We start from the raw sequence: 14,925 nt of genomic DNA, 5'->3' as shown, positions 1-14,925 counted from the left end.
GAAAGACTTAGCTTGTTCCAATGGAGAGGCTAGGGTGAGATTCTATTGCAGACTATCTGATCCAAGAGGCTTTTATTGGCATAGTCTTGGGGAACACATATGTTCCATGTCTAAATATCGTTGAGTGAATAAATAAATGAATGAGACTGGGACTTTTACCCAGTTTCAACCTAGAACACAAAGCCAGTGTGATCATCTGGTAAACGTTAAAATGTCAACCCTCTAAACACCTTTACATCCACTCTTAAAAGGCTCACACTCGTGTCTCTCTCCCAGGCAAAAGCAGGAGAAGGTCTAAGTCCCTCAACTACCTCACAACCTTGGTGAACTATTTCTTGCCTTTCTAATCCTGTTTATCCAGCTTTCCATGCTCAAGAGAAAAACCTGAGGAAGGTGAGGCCAGAGCTGCAGGGATCCGGTAGGTGAAGCGAAGGCAGTAAAGCTCCCTTAATATGGTATATACTTCTGCTACGCACGTGTCCTTTTCAGTGCTGTGCTCCGTGATGGGGCCATCCTTCCGGCAACTTGAACCTCATGGTGTCTCCACTTTCCTCCTTCCTTCCCTCTTTGCAGGAATCTAATCTCTCTTCCTCTTCTTCAATCTCCTCTAGGCCTCTGCACCACTTCTATTCAAAAGCATTTCCCTAAATTCTTGACCAGATTTTCATTTTGAAGCGGTTGAAGTTGTAGCTGAGTATGCTTCCCGGGTGATTTCCACCACTTTACAATCAAGCGGTTCCTTAGATGCTTCCCCACCTACAATTTCCTGCCATCTTCATAAAGAAGCTGTACTCTCTTGACCTCCCTGAGGCAGCAGGTTGATTAAAATTTAAAAACTATGGCCAATGGCTGTGCTGTGTCCAAGGAGGCCATAGAATAATCTATTTGGAGTGGTAGCCATAGCAGTAGTGGGGCCATGACCTAGGCAGCATGCTGGAAATTTGAAATTGAAGCACCATTTCCTGCTGTGGAGAGGCAAGAATAGAAGTAGGCATGTGCTTTACTCCTGACCTGGACACTGCATATGGGATTAAATCTCATGGATCTGGAAAAATATGCTAGAGATTAACAGTATAATGTTGTCCCCCAGCATTTGAAATAGCACTTTGTGTTTCCTTATTTTTCCTAAGGAATTACGTTTTATTTGTTTAAAAAACTTTCAGGTCACTTTAGAAGGTATCTGCCTATAGGTTAAGTAGATTGATTTACATATAAATATGGAATCTGTTATATGAGGATAATCATTATATTCAATGCACTCCTGCAAACATTTTCTAAATGCCCACTCTGTGCCTTGTATAATACCAGGCACCAGGGATTAAAAAGGCTAAACAAAATAATCTGTCACAAGGAGGTCACAGTCTCATGGAAGGGCAAGTGTCAGACAAATAAATAAAGTATGATATGATAAGTGCTATAGCCAACAGAAATACAAGTTGCTATAGAAACACAAAGAGGAGAACATGAAAGGGAATCACGGAAGGTTTCACAGAGTAAGTGACTTGTGTGATAAGTCTTAAGTCAGAGAACAGAGGGAGGCTTCTGGGTGTAGAAAATAGCAGGAGCCACTTGAGGAAAATATATAGCATATGAAAAGTCACAAAGGATATAGTGAATTCAAGGAATTGCAAGTAGATTGTTATGGGCTGGAGAATGTAGAGTGAGAGGTGGGAGAGGAAAGATATGACTCATAGGGTAGATTTAAAAAAATGGTTGGGAAGGACCTTATATATCCTGGAAGAAAATTTAAATATTATATTAAAGACAATGAGGAGCCATCAAAAAATTTCAAGCTGGAAAGTACATGATTTGATTTACATGTTAGAAAGATCTTTCTGGAGGCTGTGGAGGATGGATTAGAAGAAAGGGCACTGGTAGAAGTCAGTTGGAAAGCTCTTGCACTCTTTCATACATGAGATCACGAAGTTCTAAAGCAAGACAGTAATCATGAGAATGGTTAGAAAGCCATGAACGTGAAAGCATTTCTAGAGGTAGGATCCCAGGAGCTTGATTACTTATTGAATCTGTATGAGGAGGACGTATGTGAGACGAAGTGAGAAATGATTTTCCGCCTTGGATAACAGGTGGGTGTTGGTGCCATTAAAGAGAGAGGTAGGTTGGGAATAAAAAAGGAGAGACAAATTTGTAGAGCAAATCAAGGATTTGGGTATGTTGAGTTGAAGCTTCCTAGAGTGCTATGAACTGAATTGTGTCCCCACCACATCCCCCACCCCTGCAAAATTCATATGTTGAAGTTCTAACCCCCAATGTATGGTATTTGGAGATGGGGCCTTTGGGAGATAATTAGGTTTACATAAAGTCATGAGGGTAGGGCCCTCATGATGGGATTGGTGTCCTTATAAGAAGAAACACCAGAGAGCTTGCTATCTCTCTCTCTGCCATGTGAGGACACTGTAAGAAGGCAGCTATCTGCAAGCCAGGAAGAGAGCTCTCACCAGAACCCAACCACACTGGCAACATGATCTGGGACTTCTAGCTTCCAGAACCGTGAGAAAATAAATTTCAGTTGTTTAATCCACCCAGTCTATGGTATTTTGTTGTGGCAGCCTGAAGTGACTAATACAGAGAGGTATTCAGGAAATTGGATAACACAGATTGGGGTTCAGGAGACAGAGTGAGGTGTGTTAATTGATTTGGGAATCATATATATATGGGATATATTGGAAACCTTATATATATGTATCATATATATAAGGACTTACTATAAAACCTTGTCTGGTAGGAGATATTTTGTCTAAAGGTCTAGTATGAAAATACCTTAAGTAATACTAGTCTGGAAAATACCAAATGCACATGGTTCTTTTTATTATTAAAATTAAGGTATTTCACAATTAAAAATATTTACATTTAAAGATGAAACATCTGTACAATTATTAAAATTAGTTTTACTAAATCATGATTGACAATATATTATCTATATTTTTATACGAGATAACAGTGAAGAAATCAACAAAAAATCATTACTAACACTCCACTGTGGATCAGGATAACATGTCTCCAATATGAACTCATACTATTCCAGTAAGTATAAAAATAAGTGTAAATGCTGGTTGGACAACTGGTTAAGCAGACACATGCTCCATTACTATTCATTCAATCATATACACAAATTAAAACTTACAGGTATGAAAAACGTAGGTTTTCTTTTTTTTTTTGTAGAATTTATCATTTTGCACTTCTAAAAGAAAGCCAAAAAAAGCTTATGTCACACATAACAAAGACTTACATATACTTTTTCTAATATAGGTAAGTGAGATATTAACATGCAGCATTTAAAATAATAAATATACATATTATTTACAATAATTGAGAATGTTAGAGATACGAACTTTTATGTGCAGTCATTCAGATTAAAACGTTTTAACTTTAGGTTGTATCTACAAATACTTCTCTTCCTCTGCTATTTGATCTTTTAGCTCAAGAAGAGTTAAAATGGAATGCTTCTGTAGATACAGAGAATGTGTGTTCAGTCACTTGGCTCTGTGATCGTAATCTTCTGTACCATGTCAGACAGATTTTCAGACTCCAGATCTTCTTTGCCATTATCTGAATTTTCTGATGAGATATAACAACCAGAGTCTCTTGGGCAGTCATCTAACTGTGACTTATTTAAGGAGATGTCTGGGCTTAAGGATAGGGGCACAGATTCATTTTCTTCCTCCTGAATAGCTATAAGTGGAAAAAAGAGCAGCGGTTAGACAAAGCCAAGAAAAGTTTAGTCATATACTCATTCATCTTTGCGCATTATCCTATTTTAACTGTTCCAACCTTGACTTCATTACAATTGAAACTTCTGTATTAAAAGATTTATTTGTTTATTATAAAAGAGATCTTTGCACCCAAATATTTAAACCACTGTCTTCTTAGAAGACAAAGTTTGCCCTTGTTGTTCACTTGCAGTTTCATGGAATTCATGTGAACTGCTTGCATAAGTGAAGATCAATATGGACTCCCATTTTATATTAATGATAAGTTGCCAGAGAAAGCAGATTGTATCCACAGTGTGACTGATGCCCTGTCCAAATACTCCTTAAAGTAACATTAGAAAAATTCATTTGTAGTTTAAATGTACAATCCAAGTCAATAGTGATCTTTGTGAACAATCCCAGAATCATGATAATGTGGATTAATGAATAAAAGATCACAATGGACAGTGATGTACAGTAGGATTTCAATTACTTGGAATTGAGCTAATAAAACTTGAAGTATCTAGAATTTTACTGTGTTTGCATTCATCAGAAAAATAGACATAGAAACCGGGTTGCTTTTAGATAGTGAAACACCAGCATTTCCAGTGAATCTGGCTTATGAATATTTAGTTTGTCTTCTACATCTCTGTCTGTAGTTCTAAATAACAATCATTTATGTTCAGATTGGTAATTCTGTGTCATAAAAGCAGTATTCTAGATTTAACAGGCATTATCTTCTAGAAAAAAATTTAATATGAGAGATGTAACAGAAGATATTTCTAAAGAACCTAAGCAGCCTTATAGTTAAAGTTCTACTCTTCTTAAGAATCTTTAGCATCAGCATTCTCTTTGTCAATGTAAAGTTTCTTTCTTCGCCTTCCTGACAGCAGTAAATGGGTGTTTCTCTGCATCGTGAGCTGAGTCCCTCAGAGAAGAGAAGGATATTAGGCCACCACCTCTCAGCATGTCTTGCTCATTCACCTTCTAACCTCAGGGCTTCCCCATTTTGGATATTTGAATAGCCCCACATTGGAAGAAACAAACACCTACATTTCAGGGCGGGACAAAACCTCTGCCTTTGGAGGCCATGCACTTCAACCCCTTCCAGTGAGAAGAAAATAAATGCCAACTTCCAAATGCTTGGAAGAAGGAAATTGTGTAATTTTCCCCAATAGACATTACTTAATGCTATGTAATTTATTTTTAGGAAATCTACCTTTTCTCTTTTCTACACATCTCGTGCTTTTTAAACGCATTTTCTAGGCTGCAGATATCTTGCCAACATTAGTTTATGGTCCACTGTGTATCCAATTGTTATCAGCCTCCGTTACAAGAGAAAATTGAGCCCTGGTACCCTAAGGCATCCTTGTATGTAATGAATTAACTTCTCTTCAATGTATCTAGAATGGTACCAGTTATGTACCATCCATGGAGGAATTGAGAAAATAGTCACTTAAATTATTTTCTGTATTCTCTGGATTAGATGAGGAACACAGGTTGAGAAAGGCTGGAAAAAAAGGATAAAAATCATTCCTTAATCTACTCATCTTCGAAATGAATCACATCAGTTCTTTTAACCTTTTCCTCAAAGCTTTTATTTGCAACAATGAAACCACATTTATGCGATTCTTCTGAATCTTCTTCACATTTGCCACGACTTTATTTAACTCTGGATTTAAGTATTGGGAATTTAAGTCTAGTGATGCTATAACTAGTTCTAGGTATAAGGAGCTTTAATTTTAATATGCACCTATTGTGATTGTTATTTAAAAATTTGAGCTACTGTGAAGCATTTTCTCTTTATTAGTCATAACAACCTTTAGGTTTAGGGGGAATCTACTTAATATTCATTAATCTTCATGATATCAGTCATTCACTTTTGTTTCCAAGCCCTTCTTTTATGAAAAGGCAGCTCTGAAATGGAACCTCATTCTCTGAGGAAAAGCTTTTTCCCCTGCCTCTGCTCTTCTATCTTATTGCCACTGAAATGAAAGAGCCAGTTCTGTGTTCCACTATCCAAGTGTTTCTGGAAAAGGCTAGAGCAATTAGTCCTTTTGTAATGCTTCCTGTCTCATCAGCAGTGATCACCATATTTGGAGTGTGATCCTCTTAGAGTGGTTGTGGGGATAAGGCCATATTTCCCAAGATTGTATTTGGGCCTATCACCTCCACACAAAATTAGAAGAACTGAGTTACTTCCCGTCAGACTGACATCCTAAACAGGACTTGGCATAATAAAACTTGGTCCCAATATTGTGTTCTATTTAAGTTGACTACTGATTGTGGGGCTCTCTTCAACATGTAAAATTTAGGCTTAAAGAACTCTGATTCCCCAAATAAGCTCTTTTCCTTTCAAAAAATAAGTACTTAGCTTGTTATTTCATCCTCAGAAGCCTCTATACATTCACTTCAAAAGGTAACAAAGTAAACAAACAATAGATAAAAATCTGACTTTAACAGAGAATATGTCATTTTTTAATATTAGTAATAAAAATGTATTTGTTTTTATTTCCACCTGAGAAATGCTATATCACATTCTCTAAATTCTAGGAATTGGTTTGTTTTAAATACAGGTTATTTATTGTAGAAACCTGTCATCTGCAATTTTTATGGAAAAAGGAAATAGTTTCTCAGTATGAAAGTTATGCAGCACAGTAATTTACAGAACGGCAGTAATTTGCTAAATGATTTCCTAGTGAAATGAAAGCATGACTCTGCCTCCTCAAATGCTTCCCACCAGGCTTGCAGTAATTTCAGGCAGGTGATCAGCTGGAGCCCCTCAACTGTAACTATAAAAAGAAAAGGCAGGTCATTATGTTATATTTGGGAAATGAAAGCTATATAGCATTCGATTTTTGTATTTGGAGGGTCAAGATTTTCCTCTTCTGTTTTTTTTCATCCTGACACTAATAACTTAGGAACTGGCACAAACCTAGGTCTTGTGCTATGGGTGGTTTTTCTAGCAGAGTGGATGAATTTACACTAATATGTCACATTTTCCTTCTAAGTTGTTTAGTCTCTTCATGTGGCCATGAAACAGAGTAAAGCTAACTGACCTACCTAGAAATTGAAACTATAACCTTCATCAGTTTGTCCCATGGTCCAACCATGTGAGCTAACCATGCAAGTAACACACTGGAATAGAAATAGTTTGCCTCCAAAATTACACACTTGCCATAGGATATCTGAGTGCATCTTTTTTATACCAAAAAGTTTCTGATAATATGTTGTTAAAAAAATAAGTATATATAATTTAATCATTCTATTATTAAAATTATGTAAAATATATAAACATATGCATTTAATTCACAAATGTGGGTGTTAACATTTTAGAGAGATTTCCTCTATATTTCTCAGATCATCTACAATGTTTTATATTTTACTTTAATAAAAAACAAAAAAATTAAAATGGTACAATTTTTCAATAAATCCCCTGAATGGTTTGCAAATATCCCAAAGGCTATATACATTTTTGAATCTGAGTATATTGCAGAATTATTAAATAATTTGAAAAAGGTTGTCTCTCATTGCTGCCAGCTAGCAGCAGGCACAATAGGAAGTCCTGAAAGCAGTCCCAAACAGTTCTGCACTCTGTGTAATGAAAATAAAATAATTATGTTAAGAAAAATTATTTTAGAAATATTTTGTCATAAAGAACTAATTTGAATATTAAAATATTTTATTTCTTACCAAAATTTTTATGGAATTGTAGAAAGCCCATTGTTCAACATTTTAAGATAGTCATTGATGGAGATAAAATGTGGCATGGTGATTAAAACAGAAGACAGCTAATATAATTATTCATAAAATAATTATATTGGACTTGTGACATTTAATTAATTAAGTACAGGCAATCTCAATTATACGAAAAGTGAAGAAAGCTTTAAGGAAATCAAACCAGATCCTAATTCTGGGAAAAAGTTCTCATACCCTAAGGAGAGAAATCTGTCCTATATTCACATACTAGAAAGTTAAGGATTCAATAAAAATGTAAACTAGTCGTTTTTCCTTGACTTTCTCAGATTTCTTTACCCAAATATTCCAGATTTTGACTTTACTGTCTTATTTGCCTTAGGAATGAAGCCTTTGTTTCTTTGGGTTAAGTACTACAAAATAATGCAATCTAGAAGGCATAGGAAAATGCCTGGCCAATGAAAGTGCTCAACAAACAACTTTTTTTAAATAAAAAGAATGTGATATTTAGATTAATTAAAGAAAATATGAACTAGAGAAGATCAAATAAGGAATTTTGTTGAAATTCAAATAAAGATAGCTCTTGGTTCTTTGAATTATCCTCTTCTTTTTCTCAAGCCTGGTCCCATCTCCAAAGAGGAAAAACCAAGGTCATGCATCTAAAGACGGCTCAAAACCTCAGCCTCATTTTGTAGTCCCTTTTGAGTCACTCAAACCAAAACTCAGGCATTCTCCAGGTAACTAGGGGCTGTTTTATTTTTCCAGGGGCAGCGTTGTCCATGAAGGAAAGGTTCAGTAGACAATATGACACAACTCTTAGTGATTTCTGATTTCATCTTAAGCACATCTTTCCATTACCTGAACACTTTAATTTTCTAATTACAGTGAATATTTGATATTCACTTCATCTGAATACTAACCCACCTTTTGAAAAAACAGCAACAACAAATGAAAAACAGGAATTCCTTCATGAAAAACCAACTAGTTGCCATTGTTTTCCCGAGGCCATGAGAGAATATGGAGCTGAAATGACCCTCCCTCTTTTCGAACATCTCTCTTTGCGTCCTAGCATCATAGTCTACCCTCTAATGAGATGTGTGCTGGGAAGTAAATCTTTTCACTCACATTCACAGCAACCTCCACTTCCACCATACTGGCTGCTTCAGTAAGGGCAGAGACCCCTCACTCAAGATCCAATCACCCAGCACCAACACGGACAGCACCATTAGGCTGCCACTCTGCCCAGCCACACACCCCCATGGAAGGCTCTGGTCCCAGGAAATATTTACCCTCCATTGAGTTGTTTGTCATATTGGACTGATTATTTTGATAATGAACAAATAAGACTAAAAACTATCATTATATATTGCTTAATTAGGGACCTTGGTAAATCCATTTCATATTTCTTATAGGTTAAATTAATCCTGTTTACCTGACATGGTGAAGAAAATAACCTAGTTTCATTATTTTAAAAATTATTATTATTTGACAAAATAGGATTAGTCTGCATATTACTGATCTACAATTTGCTTTTACCACTTAATATGTTTTGGACATCTTTTCATGTCAGTAGACATTTCATTCTCTTAATATCTTCATACTGCTTTATTGTTGCATGTATCTTAATTTATTTAACAAATTAATTATTGATGGAAGTTCAATGGTTTTCATTTTTAACTAAAACTACTAGTAGTTTAGCTAGTATTTTTATTTCTTTGTATATTGAAGTTAATCAAACCAATTCCTAAGACTGGAATTTCTGGATACAAAAGCATGCACATTTTTAAACTTTTGACAGTTTTTACATTATTACCCTCTAGAAATATACTCATTTACTCTCTTGCACATACGATTAGCATATGCATAAAGTAAGTCATGACAACACATACCAACAACCAACATACCACATACACACAACCAACCGCCTGTTACAAAAACTTTATGTATTATGGGGGAATTTAAGTTTTATAACCAGAAAAAAGTCTTGCTTTCTATTTGCAAATCTCTTCACTCCCTCACTCAATATTTATTCATTTTACAAGCATTTGTTAACCATCCACTCAATGCAAAGCACAAGACTAGGGGCTTTGGGGAGGCAGTGGTAAGAGCATTTTGTTTGACCAGGGTAATCGTTGCGAAGCCATGTCTAGTACACAATCACAGTGCAATATGAAAACAAGTACAGGAGTGCCTTACATGTATAGGCACTACAAGTTCCTTAGGTGACTGACGTGAACGTTCTATGAACTCTTTTCTCTGGGAATTGTTCTCTGGTAGAAGAGTAAAAATGTTTATATTTCATTTTATTGTTTTTTGTATTATACAGAACACGGCATCTACCAAAAATTCAATCTTAGGGGGTAAAACCAAAAAGAAATCCGAAGAAATTAAATTGCATAAAACCAAACAGCTATGACAAGAAATAAGTTATTAAATACATATTTATAAATATATAAAAGTAAAATGGCTATGAGCATTCTCTACTCTGCGGATAGTTAACATATCTTTTCTTAAAGCTGTACATTTCTTGTATTTAGATTCAAATCATATGGCAAGTGGGTTGGAAACACCAGGCAGGCATGTCAGGGGCTAGGCCACTAGACTACCTTGGCACGCTGTCAGGCCAACTGCTGGACTGCTGCTTGGCATGACTACAAATCTCCCCTGCTGGCAGTTCGTGTTCCAGGCTCCTGGCTGGGCCTTGCCATTTGCCCTGCATCGTTTTGGGCAGGTAAGCAGGCAGGAAGGTGCAACTGGGGATAGTTGAGCAATGAGGGGCTGCTGTGACCACAGCTGGTGCCAACAGCCTGGCACACAACCCACCCTTACCCCTTCCTCCTCTTTGAGCACTGCCAACAAAGGTTGCAGATACCTATAATATATTATATACAGATTCTAGTACACTTTTCTTATTCAGTTACTAAGTTGTTGGGGTTTTTTTGTCAATTTAAAATTTAATTATCCCTGTACTATAAAGGAGAACAAGATATCTCCATCACCCGTTTTCCCCAAGAACAATAGCACACATTCTCATAGACACACTTTTAAGACACATCAAAGTGCTTCTAAATGTGGGAAAAGAAGACCAAGTTTAGAATAAAGAGAAAATATTAACTATAAACAGCAGTTAACTATCTTATTATTCTAAAGAGACATTTCTCGCAAGACAGATGGGTCTTAAAGGTTGTGTTTATGGAACAACACACACACAAACACACACACACATATTCTCTATTCTCTTTTTTACTTGCTGGGAATATTTATTCAAAGTAAATAAACCATTTTTAAATTCAGATGATAAATAGAGAAATCCTAATGTGCACAAAATAAACAGATTCTGCTCTTTTACTCCTTCAAGAACTGAGTCTCACCCCAATTTTTCTTCTCCTTCTAACCCCCTCTAGGTTCCCAGCTGAGGGAGCCAGTGACCTAATTCTGCTCAGTTCTAAGGCAACACGGGAGCAAATTCAGAATATCTCTGTACTGGTCTTGCCAAGACTGCAGAATCCCAAAGCTGTTGTCCTACACTCAAGGTAATCCTGTGATGGGTTCTAACACCACTCGCCAGCTCTTCTATCAGTTTGTTGGAGTAGCATCTTTACCTCCTGTCAAGCAGTGACCTAAAACGTTTAATCTGGTTTACATTTTCAAGGTCAAAGTGGATACCATGCTATCTATTTTGGCCTAAGAGAAAAGGAAAATTGCTTGCTCTAAGTCTTGGATTTCTGTTTTTGTCCCTGTCCTGTCCCCCAGCCCCCAAGTCCCCCATCTTCTTGGTTCCTCTAGATGTATTAAAGGCTCACATGGGGCTTGTGGTCTTTTCTATATCAACTCAAAGTTTTGACTCTTGTCCTCAAAACAGGTGCACACTCTGCTCAATTTTTTTTTTTTGGTGAGGAAGATTCGCCCTGGGCTAACATCTGTGCCAATCTTCCTCTATTTTGTATGTGGGTCACCACAACAGAATGGCTGAGGGGTGGTGTAGGAGTGGATCTGCCAGTGAACCTGGGCTGCCGAAGCAGAGCACGCTGGACTCAACCACTACACCACGGGGCCAGCCCCTCAATTTTTATATTGAATGATTAGCAAAGCAAAACTTTCCAGTTCCCAACTGAAGAAGCAATGAAGCTCTAAACTAGGAATTGATTGACATTCCCCAAACTGACATTATTCAATGATCAAAATAAAATGCATACATAAAATCCTGGCCAATTTGCATACCCCATTCTTACACACACACACACAGCTAACTATTTTTAACCTATGACTGTGACATGCATTTGTTTTTAATAATGTCTTAGTTTTATATAACCATATATTCAAGGTCTTTATCATTCAAGGTACATGAAGGTTGTGCATTTAATCTTCAGCATGGTTGTAGAAGATATGATTCACAGAGTAGTGAATAGATAAAAATAAGCATGCAGCAGCATGGTGCCGAATCATCAGAACTCACCATCTTATCAACAAATAGAAGTCATTCTTCTTTATTTCTTGAGCAAAGCAGTTTCATGTAAGATAAATAGCTTTCAGTCAGAATAGCCTAACATGCAATATGCATCTTTTTGACATGTATATTCTAATACTACTTTAGACCTTAAGATTAAAATAAGAAAAATCTCAGGGTTGTGTTTTAACAATAAACACTGGCTGAATCTGCATTTTTAAAATTTTTCATCTCCCAGAATTTGGCTGTGTGTGTGTGTTTGCACATTACTGGCTATTATTAAATATCTACTTCTAGTGACCTTCAAGTACCACTTTCTAAAGTTTTATAAGAGAAATAATTTAGGGGATTTTTACTTTTTTATTTCAAACATTGAAAGTCACATCATGCTTTGGAGATACTGTGTTTTCTTTTCGGAGATCAGGGTATAGTAGAATGTGTTTCTAATAGATTTAGGAGAATGCGTTCTAGAAATGTGACCTTGAAAAAGCCACTTAGCTACTCTAGTTTTAGTTTCCCCATCTTGCAAAGGAAGAATTTAAGTCAGATGGTTTTTAAAATTACACCTAGCTCTAATATGATATCATCTATAAATCATTATTCTTTTGTTAACATAGAAAGTAGATGGGTGATGAGTGAGGTGGAAAAAAGAAATTAAGTGGACACTTTAAGTGGCCCAAGAGATCTTCCCTCTGCCGGTCCCTGCTGAGCAGTTTTAGGGCTGAAAGCCCTGCCTACCAAGGCTCTCTGGCCCCTTCTATTCACAAATCCTGTTGCAATGCAGCCGTAGTAGTCTTCCACCTTTCAGGGAGTCATGTTGTTGCAAGGTTTCCATTCTCACTTAAGTATTAACTTCCACTTTCTGCGATGAAAAACTGAACTGAAGCTCTTGAGAAAATTGGCAAAGTAGCAGAAAACTTCAATTTTCAAATATTTATTGTTCTTTTCATATTTACCAATTTGCATGTGTGGAAGAAAGAACCTGGATTTTTATAGCTGCCTGCCTTTGATTAAAACTCCAGCTCTTGGGGCTGGCCCTGTGGCTTGGTGGTTAAGTGCGCGCGCTGCGATGCTGGCGGCCCGGGTTCAGATCCCGGGTGCGCATCGAGGCACCACTTCTCCGTTCATCCTGAGGCCAAGTCCCACATACAGCAACTAGAAGGATGTGCAGCTACGACACACAACTATCCACTGGGGCTTTGGGGGGAAAAATAAAATAAATAAAAATCTTTAAAAAAAAAACTCCAGCTCTTTTACTTATCTAGCTGTTTAGCCTCTTTGAAATTTATCTCTGAAATATTTTCTCATCTGTGAAGTGGGCAAAATATCTACATGGATGGCATTGTAGAAGAAAAGCGATTGTTTACATGTGTTCCAAAAATACCCACTCTTCTCCCTCCTCTACTTCAGCATCAAATTATTTTGGGGTGTTGACAAGGATATTGAACATTATAAATACAGAAGTCAGGAGAATCTATTTCTTAGCCTAACATCACTTAGTGAGGAGCTGTGTTTTGAAGTGGCAAGATGTGAAAGAAGCTGCCTCATTTACCTGGAAGATATTGCTACATCAATTGACACTGATCAGTTTTGTTTTGGCTTGTACTGTGGAGTAAATTGGCTACTTTCTCCAGTTTGACCTTTGTCTGCCCCTGTGACCCCATCCCCCTCTTTCACATCTCCTAGCCTCCACAACTTCAAAGAATGCATGTAAACACCTAGGCCTAAGATGAAATCAATTCTGCAGGTATCAAATTAGTGGTACATGTGAGAGCTCTTTGAAAAGGATGAAGATCTGTGCAAACTCAAGACAGCAAGTAAGAATAAAGTGAGGTACAGTTTCTAAAAAAGTAAATTAATTCCTACTAGATAAAAGGCCAGTGTGTAACAAACATGTGCTGTGCAACTATGCCCATTTTGTGGGGCATATGAGGACATAGGAAAGCCCACGAAGGAATAGACAGGAGACTTGGGTCCTAAATACAACGTTCCTCCCTACTATCCATCTGGGCTATTCTTCACAGAAAGTATAGCATAGCATCACAAATACGGGTCGTAGCTCTCTAATTCTCTAGGTGCATGAGCTTGGACAGGTTACTTGTCTTCTCAATTTCTCATTAAAAACTCAGACAGTACTATCTAACTCACAGAGCTGTAGAGAGCATTAAAGGAGATAATAAATGTAAAGGCCTTGGCTCAAAGTTTTACTCAGAGAACAAGTTCAGAAAAAGTAGTTAATGATTATTAATATAACTTTTGAAAGAGAAATTTGGTTAGATGATCTAAGTTCTTTTCCATCTTTAAAATTAGACACCTCCCCATTTTTTTCCTAACAAAATACTCCTTGCGGAGTTTGGCAGGCTGTGAGCTCAAGGTTTTGGGAGCCTAACCAGATTTAGTAAGAAGAGTGTTCAGAATGGGCAATTATAAAAACAAAAGCTATGCTAGCTTCACAAACCCAGCTGGCACAGCCAGTGTTCTGCCACAAGTGAATCTGCATGTATTACTCCATCTTCAGTTTATACTTAGAAATACAGAGCACCATCTCAGATAATAAAAGTGGGAGCTGAATATTTTTGCAAGCTATTATAACATTTTGAAAGAATACTATAAACACGTACAAGATGTGACTATATGGTAATGAAATGAATTTTCCTGTGTGGTGCGAAGGCTCATTAGCTTAGAGCTGTGCTCTATGCTGTTCTACAGAAGTTGCATATGACATTTCTCACTAATGGCTCATGCTGTCACTAAATATTTGTCTCTAACTCCCTCAGTCTTTGGGAATGCAGACATCCACTTGCGTGTAAATTAACAGCTCTGCAGAATCTAAATGAGGTACCCGGAAAACGCCTTTCATTTTCTGAGCCCATACAGAAAAAAAGGTTCTTTCTCTTCCTAATTATAGACTTGACCAGAGTTGTTGTTTCCAAATATATAAGAAAATACTTATTTTATGAGAAAGAATGCTTTATGTGATTCTCAATGAATAAAATTGGGGCTTTGTTTTTAATGATATTACTATTTACATTAAACTGTGATTATCAGCTAGGGAGAAGAGTACGTGTGCCCACT

General features: G+C 36.8%; 1 protein-coding gene across 1 annotated transcript in view; it reads right to left on the bottom strand.

Annotated features, from left to right (window-relative positions):
* Positions 1 to 2,802: 2,802 nt before the first annotated feature.
* Positions 2,803 to 14,925, bottom strand: part of LOC101394687 (SAM domain-containing protein SAMSN-1) — a 49,169-nt gene continuing 37,046 nt past the window's right edge. Inside the window, exon 8 of the mRNA XM_004440733.3 lies at positions 2,803 to 3,690. Within this exon, the coding sequence (XP_004440790.1) occupies positions 3,488 to 3,690 (203 nt within the window). The 3' untranslated portion in view covers positions 2,803 to 3,487. The remainder of the gene's footprint in view (positions 3,691 to 14,925) is intronic.

The sequence above is a fragment of the Ceratotherium simum genome, chromosome 27 (assembly GCF_057802395.1).
Source record: "Ceratotherium simum simum isolate JZ-2026a chromosome 27, ASM5780239v1, whole genome shotgun sequence".
Taxonomy (NCBI): Eukaryota; Metazoa; Chordata; class Mammalia; order Perissodactyla; family Rhinocerotidae; genus Ceratotherium; species Ceratotherium simum.
The sequence above is the reverse complement of the archived record's forward strand: the minus strand, read 5'-3'. Positions and strand labels throughout refer to the sequence as shown.